We start from the raw sequence: 18,070 nt of genomic DNA, 5'->3' as shown, positions 1-18,070 counted from the left end.
AATGGGTTGTGCTCAATCTGGAGTCAATTCCAAATTGGGCACCAATCTTGGTATGGAGGTGCCAATAACTGAATGTGTTTTTCCTTGTACTAAAATAAGAAGTTAGCTGTTCAACGCACGTTAGAATCGAACCTGTACTGTCTATCAGTTGCTCAGAAATATTTCCTTTGTTACCAGTCAATTAGAACAGTTTATGATACAGTATACCATGAGCCAATTCATTATGCTTTGCTTTGCTTCTGGAAAATTTCTGTCTCTCAACCCATTTTCTCACTCAAATAACCACAAAGGGTAGTTATGCCTGCAGGAAATTTTTAAGCATGTTGAGATCTGTGTGCATAGCATGGGAAAATAGCAGAAGAGGGAGGAGAAGGAGAAAAGATTAGACATATTTGCCTCCAGGAACAAGTTTCCCATTCTTTCTTCTGGTTCTGCAGGTAGTTTTAACTTGCTTTCATACACATGGATCCAAGCTTATCATTGCTCATTGGGCTTGATTCCATCTACTTCATGCAAACAAACCTTTCTTTTATGTTTGCTGGGCTAGAACTAAAATTAGCAGATTTTGACTTTGTATGCAACAAAAAATGTTTCATAAATGATTCATATTTTCTTGCATGCTGCTGTTTTCTTTATTAGCAGTTGGCCCTTAAAGCATCAACAGACTGATATTATCTACATTCTAACCTTTGTCTAGATATAGTCTTGTGTATATACTGTATGCTGAAATCACAACATTTATGTGTTGAGAAATTGCCTCAATATGACAGGTATATCAATAATTTTTGCTACAATATGCTTGGAAATATGTGGGCAATACCTGGAAAGACAGCCAGGGTGCCTGCCCTCTTTATGACTAACGGCTCAGTCTTCTGTAGTTCTATTTTGATTCAGACTCCCTGAATTCAATGAACTTTACTCCCAAATGAGTCTAATCACAATATGAGATCATAATCCAAATTATGCAAATTAAAGCCTCATGTTGGAGTGGAGGAAAAATAGTGTGCAACATGGAGATTTCTGGATATGCTAAACCACGGGTCGCCAACCCACGGCTCTGGAGCCGCATGTGGCTCTTTCAGCCATCTCCTGTGGCTCCCTGTCCTCAGCCACCATATACAGTCTGAAAAAAAAGTGGGACTAAAAAAGTTCAATCAATCAATTCAAACTTCTCATGAAGTTTGAATTGATTGGTTGAATTTCTTTGGTTTGTTGGACTGCCCACAAACCTCTTTCCTTCTTCGTACTGCATGTGGTGGCCGGTCTCGGGGTGCCTCTTCCCTGCCCGGCGGGTCTCCCCTTGCCCTGCTCCGCCGCCACCTCTGTTAGTTGGGGGGGTCACCGGGGGTTTTCCGGAGCTTCCCCTCTCCGCCTGCGCCTTTTGGCCATCTCATGGGCAGTGGATTCCCCCATGGTGCCTGCCTGGCCCTTTCCCCACCTGCTACGTGGTCCTCTTGGCTGTCCTCCCACTGCCGCTGCTGCTGGTCGTGCTGAGCGAGGCGGTGGTGAGTGGGCAGCCATGCCACTTTGCTGTCCTCCCGCTGCCGCCGCCGCCGCCACTGCAGGAGGAGACTTTGGGCTGTGAAGGCGGTGGGGCTGGCCGGGACATCCCCGCAGTGGCATTCCCCCATTGGGGAGGACACAGCAGGGGTGGCAGCCAGGCCGTGCTGCCGCCACCAGAGCTGCTGCCTCCCATCCTGCTCCCCTTCCCCGCCCGTTTGGCTGAGGATGCGGTGGCTGGGCCAGGCCACTACCACTGGAGCCGCTGCCTCCCATCCTGCTCCCCCTCCCCACCCGTTCAGTTTAGAACGTAGTGGCCGGGCTGCGCCACCACCAACCGGAGCCGCTGCCTTCTGTCCTGCTCCCTCTCCGCCCGTTCGGCTTAGAATGCAGCGGCCAGGCCACACCACCGCCAACTGGAGCCGCTACCTCCCGTCCTGCTCCACCTCCCCGCCTGTTCATCTAAGAACGCAATGGCCGGGCCACGCCACCACCACCACCGGAGCCGCTGTCTGCCGTCCTGCTCCCCCTCTCTGCCCATTCGGCTTAGAACGCAGCGGCCAGGCTGCGCCACCACCAACCAGAGCCGCTGCCTCCTGTCCTGCTTCCCCTCCCCACCCGTTCAGCTGAGGACGCGGCGGCAGGGCCATGCCGCCACCACCGGAGCTGCTGCCTCCCATCCTGCTACCCCTCCCTGCCCATTTGGCTGAGGACGCAGCAGCCGGGCTGCGCCACCACCACCGGAACCGCTGTCTCCTGTCCTACTCCCCCTCCCCACCCATTTGGCTGAGCTACTGCCTCCCATACTGCTCCCCCTTCCTGTCCGTTCGGCTGAGGACGCTGCGGCCGGGCCAGGCGGGACCACTGCCACCAGAGCCGCTGCCTCCCATCCTGCTCCCCCTCCCCAACCGTTTGGCTTAGAATGTAGCGGCCGGGCCGCGACATCACCACAGCAGCCGCTGCCTCCCATTCTGCTCCCCCTCCCCGCTCATTCGGCTAAGGACGCGGCAGCCAGGCCAGGCCGCTGCCACCAGAGCCACTGCCTCCCATCCTGCTCCCCTTCCCCACCCATTCTGCTTAGAATGCTGCGGCCAGGCCGCGCCACCACCACTGGGGCCGCTGCCCCCCATCCTGCTCCCCCTACCCGCCCATTCAGCTTAGAACGCAGCAGCCGGGCTGCACCACCACCAACCAGACCCACTGCCTTCCGTCCTGCTCCCTCTCCCCCATTCGGCTTAGAATGCAGTGGCCAGGGTGCGCCACCGCCAACCGGAGCCACTACCTCCCGTCCTGCTCCTCCCCCCGCCCGTTCGTCTAAGAACACGATGGCCGGGCCATGCCACCACCACCACCGGAGCCGCTGCCTCCCATCCTGCTCCCCCTCCCCGCCCGTTCGGCTTAGAACACAGCAGCCGGGCCATGTCACTGCCAACCAGAGCCGCTGCCTCCTGTCCTGCTCCCTCTCCCTGCCCATTTGGCTGAGGATGCAGCAGCTGGGCTGCGCCACCACCACTGGAGACGCTGCCTCCTTTCTTGCTCCCTCTCCCCGCCCATTTGGCTGAACCACTGCGTCCCGTACTGCTCCCCCTCCCCGCCCGTTCAGCTGAGGACGCTGCAGCCACGCCACACCATCACCACCGGAGCCACTGCCTCCCGTCCTGCTCCCCCTCCCCGCCCATACTTTGTATAAATTGGAGTTTTGTGCCACAGGCACTTTGCTAAATGTTTTCTCTAAACATCCTATATATCTGGGAAGGAAATCTTTGATTCTCCAAATAGGATTGAACTACAACTCCTATTATCAGCAGGTGTTATAGTTCAGCAACACCCAAGTCAGTTCCTCAGCTCACTTTTCAGTGCAGGATTATATTGCTTACCAACATCACACTGTCCTCTAAGATTACCAGAAGATGCATCTAGTTTGTGCCCCTTCTTTTCATGTTACTGTGTCAGCCATATAAGACAATATCATATAGATCAGGATTACTTTTACAGAGAGAGGGGGGGGAAAGAGAGAGAAGAAGAGAGATGAAAGAGAGGAAAGAGAGACAGGAGAAAGAGGAAAGAGAAAGAGAGAGCGGGAGAGAAAGAGGAAGAGGAAAGAGAGGAAAAAGAGGGGGAGAGGAAAGAGAGAAAGGGAGAGAGAAAAGAGGAAAGAGGGAAAGAGAGAGGAAGGAGGGAGAGGAAAGAGAGAAAGGGGAGAGGAAAGAGAAAAAGGAAAGAAAAAAGAGAGGAGAGAGAAAGAAGGGAGATGAAAGAGAGAAAGAGAAAGGAAAGAGAGAGAGAAAGAGGGAGAGGAAAGAGAAAGAGAGGAAAAAGAGGGGGAGAGGAAAGAGAAAAAGAGGAAAGAGGTAAGAGAGAAAGGGAAAGAGAAAAAGGGGGAGAGGAAACAGAGAAAGGGGAAAAGAGAAAAAGAGGAAAGACAGAAAGAGGAAAAGAGGAAGAGGGAGAGGAAAGAGAGAAAGAGGGGGAGAGGAAAGAGAAAAAGAGGAAAGAAAAAGAGGAAAGAGGGGGAGAAAGAGAAAGGAAAGAGACAGAGACCCTTTTGACATCTAAAATGAAGATAACACTGCATATATCCTTTTTTAACTTTATTTTACACACACACACACACACACACATTAAAGGTAAAAAAGGATATATGCAGTGTTATCTTCATTTTAGATATCAAAAGGGTTTTGTGGCTCCCAGTGTTTTGTTTTCGATGGGAAACGGGTCCAAGTGGCTCTTTGAGTGTTTTGGGTTGCCTCCCCTGTGCTAAACTATACCTTAACAATCCCTTACAATTAAACTATCTGAGTGGGGCTTATTGGAACTGAAACTCCTACGTATCTGTATCCTATGTATCTTATTCCTGCTTTGGGCTATATTGCTTCATAATGAGGAACTGGTTTGTACGACAGAAGGTTCTTATAAATATATACCATATTTTCTTGACAGAAAGAATGTTTTTCCTGAAATAGGATAGGGTGTTATTTTACATTTGCTGATAAGACTAGAAGTGATTGAAAACAAAGGAATTGACAACAGATACCTAAGGCTGTAAAGTATTCCACCTTTTGAAGTTTAGCTATTTTTGAGAGGCACACTTTGCTGGTGTTTTTAATATTTTGTAACATTTAAACAAGCTTTTTCTCTTTTTTCCTTTTTCTAGGTACTTTTTTTTCCCTTTGCCTTATCACTGATATTCATCTGCCTTTCATTCTTTTCCTTCCTAATGCTACCAATTTTCCCAATATATTTCTCCTATTTCCTTTTTCCTTTTTGCGGTTTCTGCTGAAAGAATGTATACATTAATAAATACTTTTTCCAAAGGGATCTCCATAAAAATAGCAATAGTACTTAGACTTATATACCGCTTCATAGTGCTTTACGGCACTCTCTAAGAGGTTTACAATGTCAGCAATTGCCCCCCAAATCTGGGTCCTCATTTTACTGATTTCAGAAGGATGGAAGGCTGAATAAACTCTGAGCCTATCAGGATCAAACTCCTGGCAGTGGGGAGAGCTAGTTTGCAATACTGCATTCTAACCACTGCGCCACCATGGCATAATTCAAAATAATTCACGGCATTAGAGAATCATAAGGAGCCATAATTGATTCTTAATTTTTATAATCCAAGCACTTAATTAATATACTAGGTTAGAAAATATTTTTTGTTAATAGCAAAATCCATTTGTTATCAGAAATAGGTTTAAGAAAATCATTGGTCAACTTATGGACAATAGTTCAAATGTCTGTCTGTCTGTCTAGAAAAAAGTGCTGTTTAAAAATGCAAAGGAAAGATTTATTCAATTTTTTTCCCCGTCAACCACTGGGCTACTCTCCTTTATTTAATGAGCATACACACACAATATAGACTGAACTTGGACTTAACAACGTCAAGCAGATACAGCATGTAAGGGTTCAGAGATGTTCCCTTTAGTTTGAGTGGATAATGTGAATTTTCTTCCATGTTTTGTTTAGGACAAATATTTTTCTTTAGCATTTGTTCAGTCTACCTCTTTGTGGTCAATATCACCTGCAATGGATATTACACTCTAATTTGTAGTAAGCTGCTATGCATTTTTGTTTCCAGAAGCAGAATTCTCCTATCAGCTGATACAAATGATACAAGTGGATATATGATGTCAGTTTGGAAAGGGTCCCTCAATTTGCAAATACCTGCCAGGAACACAGAATGAATTGCAAAGGGTATTATAGAAAAACGACCATTCACCCATCTGAACCCAAATATTTATGACATGATAGAACAGACAAATTGGTGAATTAATGACCAACTGGCAAATCAATTTCAATGGGAAGAACTTAATTAGCAAGCAGTTTTGTAAATATATTACCTCATTACGGATTTAGATCAGAACAAGCTGGATTCAGGTTTTAATTTTACTAGGCAAGAGACCATAAATGTTACTTTAACATTAGACTATCTAATTCCAGGTAACGTCCCATGTTGTCTTATGTATAGAGTGGTTTCTCCATCACTATAATGAAAATGATACATGAAACGAAGCACATATCACATCACAGACTATCCCCACCCTACTTCCACCCACTTTGTTCCATTAGATACAATGGATTGGTCTATGGAAGAAAAAGCAAAACTTAAACAAAAATTATTTTTTTTGCTCAGTTAGGCTCTTGCACCCCACTGTCAGGCAGGCATATCCTAGCTTTACATTGTTCTTCCTCTTCTGCTTTAAAAACAGTCTCAACTCTCCTGAAACTTGCCTTGTACCTATTTCCTGCAGCTGATTAACAGTACCCATAATTTGCTAAAGTAGCAATGAGTGTGAAGAGTGTGAAATTCTCAAGGGCTTGGCATTTCTAGTTGCTGGGTTAAGATCAGCATACATCTCACACCATAAGCCTTTTATTCCCCATATGTTTGGTTTCCAGCAATTGATTTAGGTTTGGTGTCCCATGGGCTTCTGCAAACCCATTCAGAGGTTGGTTGTCTTCTTTCAAGTAGAAGTTAGTAGCTGTACATTTGCTGCTGCTGTTCAGGTTGAACCTGCTGTTGCCCTGTCTGTGGTTGGGATGGCTGGGCCTGAGTCTGCAAGACATCAGTTTGAGGCACTGCCCTCCATGTTAAGGGATGCTGTTCTGCTATTTGGCTCCCTAATGGAGCAATGGAGTTCACCAGAGTTGTTAGGTTTATAAAATGAGCTACTGATGGGGGGTTGGTTGCCTCAGGCTGTGACTGTATCTGGATATCATTTTGGCGGTTGCCATGCAACATGGCAGAACCAGTAACTGTATCAAATGTCACTGTGAGAATAGAATTGTCTAGCTGCAATTGGCGTTCAGGCGTGGCAAGGTGACCTACAGCCACAGGTTGTAGATTTGTAAATTGGGTTCCAGCAGTCGTAGTGATTGGAGTAACACTAATATTGGTCAAACCAACAGAACTAGAAGGAGCTGACACATTCGGGTCTCCAAGGGCCACCACCACCTGAAAATAAAGGGATGAAAATTAGCACTGATAGGGCTGAAATTATCAATGTGATTATTACATCCAATGCTCAAGCAAAAAATTGGACAAATGTGATTATCACTACATTAAGGGCTAAAAGCATTACTGAGTACTCAATATGCTTCATGCTAATAAAATGTTTTTGGTCCAGGAATGGCCTCCAGACAATGACAAAGTGTTTAGTAAGTTGTGTGAACTTACCTAATTGTGGTTCTCTCTCTCTCTCTCTCTCTCTCTCTCTCTCTCTCTCTCTCTCTAACTCTATCTCTATATATACATACATAGACATATATTATACATACATACATACATACATACATAAAATTTGTCTGTAAAGAACAATGAAAATTGCTCACAGCAAGACTCTAGCTCTCCTCCCCAAACATTATGATGGAAGTAATGCCTCATACTATGATTAAGCATCATTAACTTCTTCAGGGTGCAGACACAATGGAAACAGAGAAATAAGCCCCTTATTCCACTGGGATGGAATAAGATTTCAAACAAGTCTGGACAAAAACATCATACTGTTTTGATTCAATTTGTTACATCAGGGGTCCCCACCCCCCACCCCCCGGTCCAGTACCAGGCCGCAGCATGCCAGCAACTGGTTCACACAAGCAAGGAAAACCCCATCCACAGGATACAGACAGCACACAAAACCACACCCACTCCGGTCCGTGGAAAATCCTCTCTCCAGCAGACTGCAAGCTTTTTTTTCTTCCCAAAAGATGTATTATTTGCTCTGACTGGAGTGAATTCATTCACTGTGGGGGCTTATACATCACACAATCCTAATTTTAATAATTTCCCCTTCCTTTCTTTTACTTGCAACAAGCACATTTTACAAATCTGTTCGTAAATTCTTAAACATCATTGTGCAAATGCCATGCATTAAAATATTTGAAGTCTCATATTTTTTAGTTGCAAGTGGGACTCACCTGCTGAAGGCTTTGCACTGCTGAATTAGTTTCATCCCCTACATTTCCTGTAAATTCCACTTCTTTTTCTGTATATTCAGTGAACGCAGAATCTTCAGGAAGTTGTGTTTCCTCTTCTTCGCCAGGTTTGTGCTTCTGTTTATGACCTCGTTTATGAGCCTTTGTATGCTTCCCTTCTTGTAATTCACTTTGTTCCAGAGCTAGATCTGGCTATAGGAAGACATTTTAATGAAATTCAATATCACCTTTCTCATTCACAGTACTTTTTTTCAATAACTGAATTTTATAATAAGCTCTAATTCGAAATGGGAAGATTACAAAATTGTAAGTAACCTCAATTCTACTTGTTTAGGATTCAACTAAGACATTGCCCATACTAAAATAGCACAAAAGCTACTAAAATTGTATTCTGGGCTAACTATCCGTGCTATAAATTATCATAGTGTTCAGCTATCTTACCTACGTTTGAGATTGAATAGAAATAGCTATTAAACATATCTGTAGAACCTTAATAGAGGGAGAACCAATATAATAGCTAAAGAGATTGACTAGGACCCAGGTTCAAGTCCATCCTGAATCACAGTCACAGAACCTCACTGGGTGACTTTGGGCTGGTCAGTTTCTCCAGCCCAACCTACCTTCCAGGGTGGTGGTGGTTGTGGGGAAAATTTTGAGGGAGTGTTATGACTCCTGAAGGGAAGGCGGGATATAAATCTAAGAAATAAATAAAAATATCACAAATGACACCTCTTGCACTTCCTACCCTTCTGCCCCCATTGTTTAGATTTTTTCCCTTTAAGTTAGCATTTGTTGTAGCTGCTAACCAAGGGAAATATTTAATGCATATGATAAAACATGCTCTAATCCATGAAATAACAGAACCTTGTTGATTTTTAAAGTGTAACAGATTTGTGATTTTCCTGTGACTGAACTCCATATGTATCTCATCAAAGAAGTGTCTAAGAGTCTCTCATCTAAAACTGGAAAGGTATGAGAGTCTACATCTCTAGGACTTCGATTCATTATCCTTAATTTAAACACATATGATAGTGTATATACTGCATCAATATAGAGGTATTCTTATTCAACAAATGGTAAAATGTATGACACCAAATGTATGCCTAGTATAAAAGCAATAAATTTTGTTTTTGCTACTGAAGTTGCAAAATCTCTTATTCATAGGATAAAAATCTGTATTCTGAAAAGATTTCCTGATTAAGCTCCTGCGAACCCCCAAGCATGCATGCTTGGATAATTCTTTTTGCAAGCTACGGGCTTTCTTTTTATTATACAATACAAAAACATGAGATTGAATACAGCATCTTATCTGACTACATGTGAACTTTACCTGCACAATTCCTATAGATGAAGCATCAATAGTTGTGGTCTCTGATAGCTGCTCCAAGTCATCAATCCTAACTGAAAGAACCTGAAAATAAAACATAACCAAAGCAACATTATTTTGCAGTTATGTAGAAAGGATAGTCACTCAGTAGGAAAGAATGCTGTGAAGACACAGGAAAGATAGAAAAAAAGGACCAAGTCTGTTCTTCAACTGAAACCAATTGCCATGATTTCTTTGTTCTAACATTAATGGCCATTCCATTATTCTGTAGCAAAAAGAGAGAGGGAAGCGTCTTTCCACTGATTAATACAACGACTTTTTGAGGTCCTTTCCTCTCATAATTGTTTTCATCCAAGCTGGCTATAAAACTACAAGCAGATGCAAAATGTTGTATCTTTTGGTCCTGGGGCTTATGGATGAAGGCTGTGTAAATGCAAAATAAAAAAACTGCTCTAAGTTGGTTCTTTTCATATGTATGCCTTAAATATTTTGAACATCCACTGAAGTATGTTGCTCTTTCTCTTCTTTTTAAAAAGGGACCCAACACAAAATTTAAAATATAAGAATATTTAGACAAAGGAGTCTCAAATAGTATATCAGGAAAAGATAATTTTCTTTTTTAAGTTAACTTGCTAATGTTAGGAATTAGTACTTTCTATTTCTCCCAAATTAAAAACCATAATCCATGTGGTCTTTAACACTGCACTATGTATTAATATTATCAAAAGAAGCATCTTAATAAGCACCACAGGAAAAGAAGTGAGTTATTGCCAACTGTGGCAACTTTACCACTTGTGGACTTGTGGTTTTCCTGCTGGCAGAGGAATTCAGGGAATTGAAGTCCACAAGTCGCAAAGTTGCCAAGGTTGAAGAGCTCTGAGTTATTGGATTGCTATTAGTGCTCAGAGCAAGAATCTATATTTCTTACCTGTCTCAGAGGAAGTCAACAAAAATTCTTACTTATTAATCTGCTACTATACTCACCTCTGGGTGTTTTCTTCTCATGTGACGACTCATTGAAGCTCTGGTAGATACTTTTGTCCCACAGAGTTGACAATTCTGAGCTTCTACTTTATCATGAGTCAGCTGGATATGCTTTTGAAGCATGTAATCTGTGACATACTTTTTATCACACACTGAGCATGTCCACTGCTTCCCCACTAGTAGCAAAACAAAACATTTTGTATTAATATGTAATCACACTTCTTAATACTCAATTTCTGAGGACTTCAATTTTAGCACTTCTTAAAGAGTTGATGGTGAAAAAATGGAACAGGGAACCTCTGGGCCCCATAAACTATTCTGAATTATAAATCCTAGTAGCTTCAGCTTAGAATGGCGCTGATTAGTGATGTTGGGAATATTAATTTAATACCATCTGGAAGACTGGGTTCTCCATTCTTGGAGTAGAGCAGCTTCTTCAACTTGGTATTTGCCTGATATTTGGGGACTAAACTTGCAGGAATCCTACACAGAATAATCAATAGCAAAGCTGAATATTGCAGTACAATACTTCTCAGAAGCATCAGTTCAGGGAAGAAGGAATGTAGGCAGCATAAAAAATACATTACAATAATGCATGAAGCAGGCATTTATTAACTGATTAATATGGAATCAAAAAAGGCAGAACAATGTAAGAGATGAGGAAGGCCTACTTTTATTTTAGGATTAATATTCTAGTATTTACCTGTGTGAATTAGTTTATGGGTTTCCATTGTGTTCCTCTCACTAAAGGTCTTTCCGCAGAGCTCACACATGAAATCTTTGATCCCTGCTAATTAGAAACCATAGTAAGTACCAAAACAATGGTTTCTTATATTGCTGTATATCAAATATTAAATTGTATGTAACAATAATATGCCTTTCCTTAGTACTAAAAGAATGCAATAGGAAGAAGAGATCTGGGACACAGTGCTGGCAAAAAAAATTGTTCGGGACCTGGGATAAACTGCTCTCAATACCATACTAATGACAGCCTGCTTTTGCTCTTTCATTAGTTTCATGAGGAACAAGTCTCAGGACTGAAGTGGCAATGCTGAATTTAGCACGATTAAACACAATAAACCCAAACTTCAACTTTGTAGTTTCTGCAGATAAGCAGTTTGTCTTTTGGCCTGGATCTCCAAAGAAATGTTTTGTTGGCAGGGGAGCAAATTTGGGGACTGGGGAGGATTCTCTTACATGTTTCAAACATCCAAATATCCTTCAGCCTTTTATCATCAGTTCTTCCATCTATGTTAGCAATCCTTTTTATTTCTTTCAATCTGCTCTCTGGAGTTTAGCAAATATGCTAGAATGTATTGTTTTAAACTGGTCTTTAATATTGTTTTATCAGAAAGATAAAATATGTCAGGTAAAATTATATTGGGTTAAAGAATGCTAATCATAATCTTTACACCGTGTTTATTTTATTTGTGTGTGTGTGTGTGTGTGTGTGTGTGTGTGTGTGTGTGTGTGTGTGTGTATAGCCATGTAGAAAATACAGCAGCTTGAACTCTTTGGGCATTTCCTAGGAATAACTGGGTATACAATTATACTGTTTACTCCTGAAGATACCTGGAGTATAATTGCTATAAAAATGAACTGACATCATTTTAATTTAAAGCCCAACAACTTCCAGGCAATTTGACTCACTCTCTGCAGGGTCCATGAAGCTCCTATCAATGGGGCTCACCTGTGTGCCGTTTATAATGTTTAAGCATGTTGACTTTCTGTGCAAATTTCCGATGGCATTCCATACATTCATACTCCTTTATTCCTTTGTGAAGCTTCATGTGATGTCTCAATGCATGCTTTGTTTTCATGCCTGCAAGGAATAAACTCCATGCTAAAACATGGCGGGCAAGCCATTTTAAGCATATTTGGTTATGTTATATTTTATTTATTGTTACATTTATATCTTGCCTTCCTCGAAAAGCTCAGGGCAGCCTACATAGCACCCTCTCCTCCAGTTTTTTCCCAGTACAATCTTGGGTAGTAGGTTAGATTAAGAATGTGTGACTGTCCTGAATTAATCTACTGTGACTCTACAATTGAGGATGGGTTTGACCCTAGGCTCCCCTGGTCAAACACCTTAATCCCTATACCATACTGGCTCTCTTCGTTCAAAAACATGCAAGAGAAACAGCAGTTAGACTTATCTCTATCCTTTGGCCACCTGGTCTTAAATCTATTTTCCCTTCTAAATAGGATGGGACTGCTGGGCCCATCTTCTGAAGACCAGAAAGGTACTCCACAATATATGTAATTGCCGTTCTCATTCATTGGAGATGGAGCTGACAGGAAAGAGACCTACAGAGCAGTATTCATGGGATACATGTAAATTATAGCACTTTGTGATCCAATGTAGCCAACATCTGTGTCTGAAGACACAAACTAATCTATTTTACAATGTTTTACAAAAGAGATTTTAACCCAGAGTCACTCTATAACAGTAGTCTGCCAATAAAGCTCCTTTTCTGCCCTTCTACAGAAAATGCTATGAAGCAGGGGGTGTGGCATTTTGCTGGCTGTCATAATGCATTTTCTAACCTATCTGTAAATTGTTGAATGAGAACTTCAACTCTCCTGATTTCCTGTTTGTAGAGACATGCATATATCCCTCTGAGCATTCCTAAACTTTTCCAGTGTCAAAAGATTAAATTGGGACTTTCAGAGAATTGATTTCTAGGAAAGAATGTTTGGGATGTCCCCCTTAGGGACTTCTGCTGTTAGTGCCACAAATGTCTTGCCTTTTGTAGCACCATTCAAAGGTGCACCAAATGACTGGTTACTCAAGATGGTCTTGACTGCTGAAACTGTAAGATCCATATAAACCCATTATACAATATGTAAGTATGACAAATGCTTTTATGTCTCTTCAACATATGACTCCAAGTGGCTTATAGCATAACACACAATACACATAATACAGTACAAACAGATTTTTTTAAAAAAAAATTCCAATTGTCAGATTTGCTAAGAAAAATAGGAGGAGTAAATATTACTGTATTGGCGTGAATTCAAAATAAGTATAATTATGCTGCCTCAAGCAATTTAATTTATGTGGCACCATGGTGAGCACTGAAAAAAGTGAGAATTGAGCCAGAGTCATCCTTTTGCCCAGAGTGCCAAAAACATAACAATCCCCTCTTGCTCTAGGCTAAGAAGAGTTCACTGTCATGGCCAAGGTGAGAGGGACATTGCTGTTTTGTTGAGGTTTCATGAAAATCAGATGGACAACCCATTCTGCGACAGATGCTGCTGATTTAGCCAATCTGGAGATGTGATAAGTAATGCCTTTTGTATATTTCACTGATATGGACACTGAAGGCCCTTCAACTGGATTCGTCCTAACTATTTATCCTAACAATCTGCCTCCAGAAGCTGTGAATGCTCCAACACTGGAAGTCTTTAGGAAGAGATTGGACAGCCATTTCTCTGAAATGGCATAGGGTTTCCTGCCTGAGCAGGGGGTTGGACTAGATGACCTCCAAGGTCCCTTCCAACTTTATTATTATTATTATTATTTCAATGATTCTAGTTGTAATTTTGCCATTTTACACCACTTGGCAGTACCTTTTCACCTGGTCAAAGTCCAATTTTAGGATTAGTGGTACTGCTCTTCAGTCTAGTTCAGGGGTCCTCAACCTTGGCAACTTGAAGACTTGTGGACTTCAACTCCCAGAATCCACAAGTCTTCAAGTTGCCAAGGTTGAGGACCCCTGGTCTAACTGGATGACAAGCAATGGTGACTCATAATGGGGCTATGTTCCATGCCCAGTCCTGTTTTGTAAGTGAGCTGCCCACCCTGTTAAGACTGGCATTTATGGCCATCTTCTATTCTTCAACTGTTCTCCTGAGTGGCATTCTTGTGCCAGACTGACTGGGACTAACATCAGCATAGGATTTAAATTACCTTATTTGGCATCATTACGCACAAGTGGGTTCTGCTAAGGATCTGATCCTGAAACCGGAGAGGAAGCCATCTACAGTCTGCAGTAGAGACAGGTCAATGGGAACATATCCAAAACTATAATAATTATGATCTGCAAATTTGCCAGCTTCATAAGGGACAGTCTTCTGAATATTACGATTCCCTTCCTAATTTGAGAGTTTGTTCCTGGAACAGGAATAGCTTCTTTTCTTGTATGTCTATAATGACATTAATTGTTATGATTAATAGCTGGCATATACCTAATGTCAGCTTTCTAAAGTGGCCATCTAACTCTGCCTAATGCTAAGACCAAATCTGTGGCTGAGATTCCATTAAGAGAAGATCTAAACCAAGAATGCATTAACATCAGCAGCCATAATATCTTACTCCATTTCAGAAGCAATAAGAATGTGCTTAAGACACCACATCCAAACCCAACAGAAATGAAACAGGATAAGATCACATTTTCATATAAAATTAAATGCTCAATTGTGGTATTTTGTGAGGAATGTAATTTAATTTAAATAGCCATGGAAATTCATATTCTCATGCCTCACAGATAAGATACCATACCTTTACCACATTCTGCACATAGATATTCTCGGATGTTATCATGGACTCTCATGTGTTCTTTTAACATGTCCTTCCTTGCAAATGATTTGCCACATTGTTCACAGGCATGACTTTTCACCCCTTCACAAAAAACATATTTTTTATTTTTTTTAATAATAAAAAGAAAGCAAACAAAAATATCCCCTTAAATTAAACAAGGCAAAATCCTTCCTATTCTCAAAAAAAAAAAAAGATTGAAAAAGAATTACATGAAATAAGGCAGAGGCAAATACAAGGAAATCTAAGTGTTCTTTATTAGCTATAGAACTGAACAGAAGAAAGAATTTTAAGGTGTGGCAGGATACAAGTGAAAGTAAAAGAATACTTGTTATGAGAAGGGGAGGAAAAGGGAGAGATTAAAAAATACAGTAGCAGAATGACTAAAGCAAATAATAAGATATTTTAAAATGTTGAATATACTATGTTGGAGGACAGAAAAGTGATCACAACAGGTTTCTATTCTGGATGGAATCCAGATGGTATATCCAACTAAAATAGGAGTTAGAGAGGGGAAAGCCAATTCTTCTCAGTTGTCCAGCTACAGCAGTTTTTTCTCTGGACTGTTGTGACACACACACACACACACACACACACACACACACACACACACAAAATCCACCTTGCAAGGATGACTTGGACAAAACAAAAGCAACCAATGTGGAAAAATGTTACTAATTTAAAACATAACATTCAGCAAAGGATAATTGCCTCTCTGTTATAATTTCCATGAGCTTTGTCTAATGCAGGGGTGTCAAACTGCCGGCCCACAGGCCGGACGCATCACACGGAAGCCATGCCCACCCCATTGCCGGCAATAGCAAAATCGTCCCGATACATTGCGCGCGATGTCACAAGTTTGACATGTCTGGTCTAATGTATAAGAATCCTTCTAATCCATACCAGCAAAATGGAAAAGGTTCAATTAGAAAATAAATTAATACCCATTAGCTTTTCTCAACTACAGGATTTATTTACAGAATTAAGATGAGCAAAATCTTTCTTACTCAGAAAAAAGAAATAGGATAAGTTTACCTGTATGAATAAGTTTATGTCGTTCTAAATTTCCTATGCTGTTAAAAATCCTTCCGCAGATTTCACATGGATGAATATATCTAAAATGGAAAATAAGGATCAACTTGTAAGATTATTTTTTTAGGATAATCTGAATCCCTATAATGAATTTTTATTTGAAAATAAATATTGGAAAGAGATTATTATAACTATACCACGGCACTTGGATTTGTGCAAATACATACTGTACATTTCAGTAAATTTCTCCATCTAGCTTAGCCTTCCTCAACACAGTATTTATAGGAACCTCAATTCCTGTATTTTCCACCACATGACCTTTGGGAGTTGTAGTCCCACTATATCTAGCAAGATGTTGAAGTGAAAAGGGCTCACTTGGCACTCTGAAAAATATAGTTCCTCCATGGATTCCTGCCCTTGAAAGCGTCTGCTGTTGTTTCTCATTCTTTTCTCCTTCTCTGTACATAGAGATGTTTCCTGAGGCCATTTCTGAGACACACTCTAGTCACAATGTCTTAAAACAATCAAATGAAGAAGCATTTTCGATTTTATTTTGCTGCTATTGTTATGACCATTTTTTAATGCCTTCTAGACAGTGTTGATTTTAAATTAGTCCCTGCAGTTTTCTTGGCAAGTTTTCAGAAGTGGTTTGCCATAGCCTATTTTCTAGGGCTGAGAGAGAGTGACTGACCCAAAGGCATCCCGTTGGCTTCCTGCTTAAGGATGGACTCACAGTCTCCTGGTTTCTGGTCTGCTGCCTTAACCACTATACCAAACTGGCTCTCATGTTGATTATATTACCTTTTAAACAATATCCTCTTCTATAACAAGAAAACTGGTTGCTACCAGGGCAGCACATGTGCAAAATTCTTTTTCAAAGATAAATAAATAACTTTAAGTAAAAATAAAACCAGGCCAGTTTTACAGTCCATCACTCCCCTCACCTTGCTAAAGTTTTATTCTTAAGTTTGTGAAACTGCTTGCATGCAACATTTACCTAGGCATAACTGTTCAGAGTGCACTTAATTTAGCTCTATTAGATATTTTTTGGCTTACTTTTGCACATTGGGGTCTGGTAGGTTCTCCCGATGTATGACCATGTGAGCATGGTAAGTTGCCTTCAAAGCAAAGCGTCTGTTGCAGATGCTACAACCATAACCTTTCTCTTTGTGAACTTCCATGATGTGTTTCAAGTACTCTTTACCTCGGCCAAATGTTAACTGAAAAATGAAACAGCAGTGAATGCACAACCCTGAAGGAGATGTGTATCATTACCGGCTATGGATATTAATTACCACGACAAAAAAAACACTCTCATGTCTAACTTGTTTAGTTTGTTTTTTATGTTGTTGCAAAAATTCTCCCACAAAAATGCATATTAAAAATATATCAGAATTTATCAAGTATGGAATATATTCATAAGTAGCCCTCACTTAATAAGCATTCATTTGGTGACCATTCAAAGTTATGATGGCCCCGGACAAACAGTAGTCACGTCCAGTCCTCTAAGTTATAGGTCTGTTGCAGTGACAATACAATCATGTGATATTTTGTCTAACAACCATGTTTTAATTCAATAATGACAATGTATGCATAAGGATTTCCTGTTTACGGTACATCTTTTTATTTCAATAGTGGCAAAATGTATCCTTTTTGAATGCAAAGTCCTATCATTACTGAAAAGCAAAAGCTTGCATATGCAAGAAATGTATCTGTTCAATAAAATATAGAGATCCCTTAGGATCAGGAAATATGTTGGAGTATTTTTTCACTATCTTCAACATTTTCATGGCACTTTCAATCAATCCCACACCAAAGTATTGAAAGGAGTAAAACTACCTGGCACCTTTTGCAGCTATACTTGTGGGGCTCAGAATCCACACTTCCATCTGAGTTGTCATCATTTTCTTCTGAAGAGATTCCAATTTTTCCAATAAATTCTTCTCTCTGGTGGTCATCCATTATTGCTATGTCCTGTATAGAGGATGGTTCAAATGAAATATCTTATTCAACCCAAAAGGAAACTGATGCTACTGTAATTACACTCTGTAATGTTTTCATAAAACCTTTGGAAAAAAACAGCCTACATAAGTTTTGTTTTGTTGCCTCATATATTTTTCTCCTGTCGTTAAGCTTATCTCTGATGTTAAATGTATAGTTATCCTAGAGGAAGCAGATTATCTAGACCTGGATGACCTGTCTCAGGACCTGGATGGGATAATCCTTAGACTCCTTGTTGACTTTTGTACTGA

General features: G+C 40.9%; 1 protein-coding gene across 3 annotated transcripts in view; it reads right to left on the bottom strand.

Moving 5' to 3' along the window:
* Nucleotides 1-5,290: 5,290 nt before the first annotated feature.
* The window catches only part of PRDM15 (PR/SET domain 15), a 43,124-nt gene continuing 30,344 nt past the window's right edge, over nucleotides 5,291-18,070 (bottom strand). For 2 of the 3 annotated variants that reach the window (XM_039369170.1, XM_039369187.1), the window contains exons 15-24: nucleotides 17,658-17,792; nucleotides 16,875-17,038; nucleotides 15,822-15,901; nucleotides 14,751-14,870; nucleotides 11,937-12,068; nucleotides 10,950-11,036; nucleotides 10,247-10,422; nucleotides 9,266-9,346; nucleotides 7,918-8,127; nucleotides 5,291-6,955 (exon numbers count right to left, since the gene is read on the bottom strand). In XM_039369170.1, the coding sequence (XP_039225104.1) occupies nucleotides 6,476-6,955; nucleotides 7,918-8,127; nucleotides 9,266-9,346; nucleotides 10,247-10,422; nucleotides 10,950-11,036; nucleotides 11,937-12,068; nucleotides 14,751-14,870; nucleotides 15,822-15,901; nucleotides 16,875-17,038; nucleotides 17,658-17,792 (1,665 nt within the window). In that variant the 3' untranslated portion in view covers nucleotides 5,291-6,475. The remainder of the gene's footprint in view (nucleotides 6,956-7,917; nucleotides 8,128-9,265; nucleotides 9,347-10,246; nucleotides 10,423-10,949; nucleotides 11,037-11,936; nucleotides 12,069-14,750; nucleotides 14,871-15,821; nucleotides 15,902-16,874; nucleotides 17,039-17,657; nucleotides 17,793-18,070) is intronic. The other variant, XM_039369180.1, reaches the window with a different exon arrangement.

The sequence above is a fragment of the Crotalus tigris genome, unplaced genomic scaffold, assembly GCF_016545835.1.
Source record: "Crotalus tigris isolate CLP2741 ecotype Arizona unplaced genomic scaffold, ASM1654583v1 scf7180000017601.7605149639:7615979, whole genome shotgun sequence".
NCBI lineage: Eukaryota > Metazoa > Chordata > Lepidosauria > Squamata > Viperidae > Crotalus > Crotalus tigris.
Note: the sequence above shows the minus strand (reverse complement) of the source record. Positions and strands in the feature narration are given on the sequence as shown.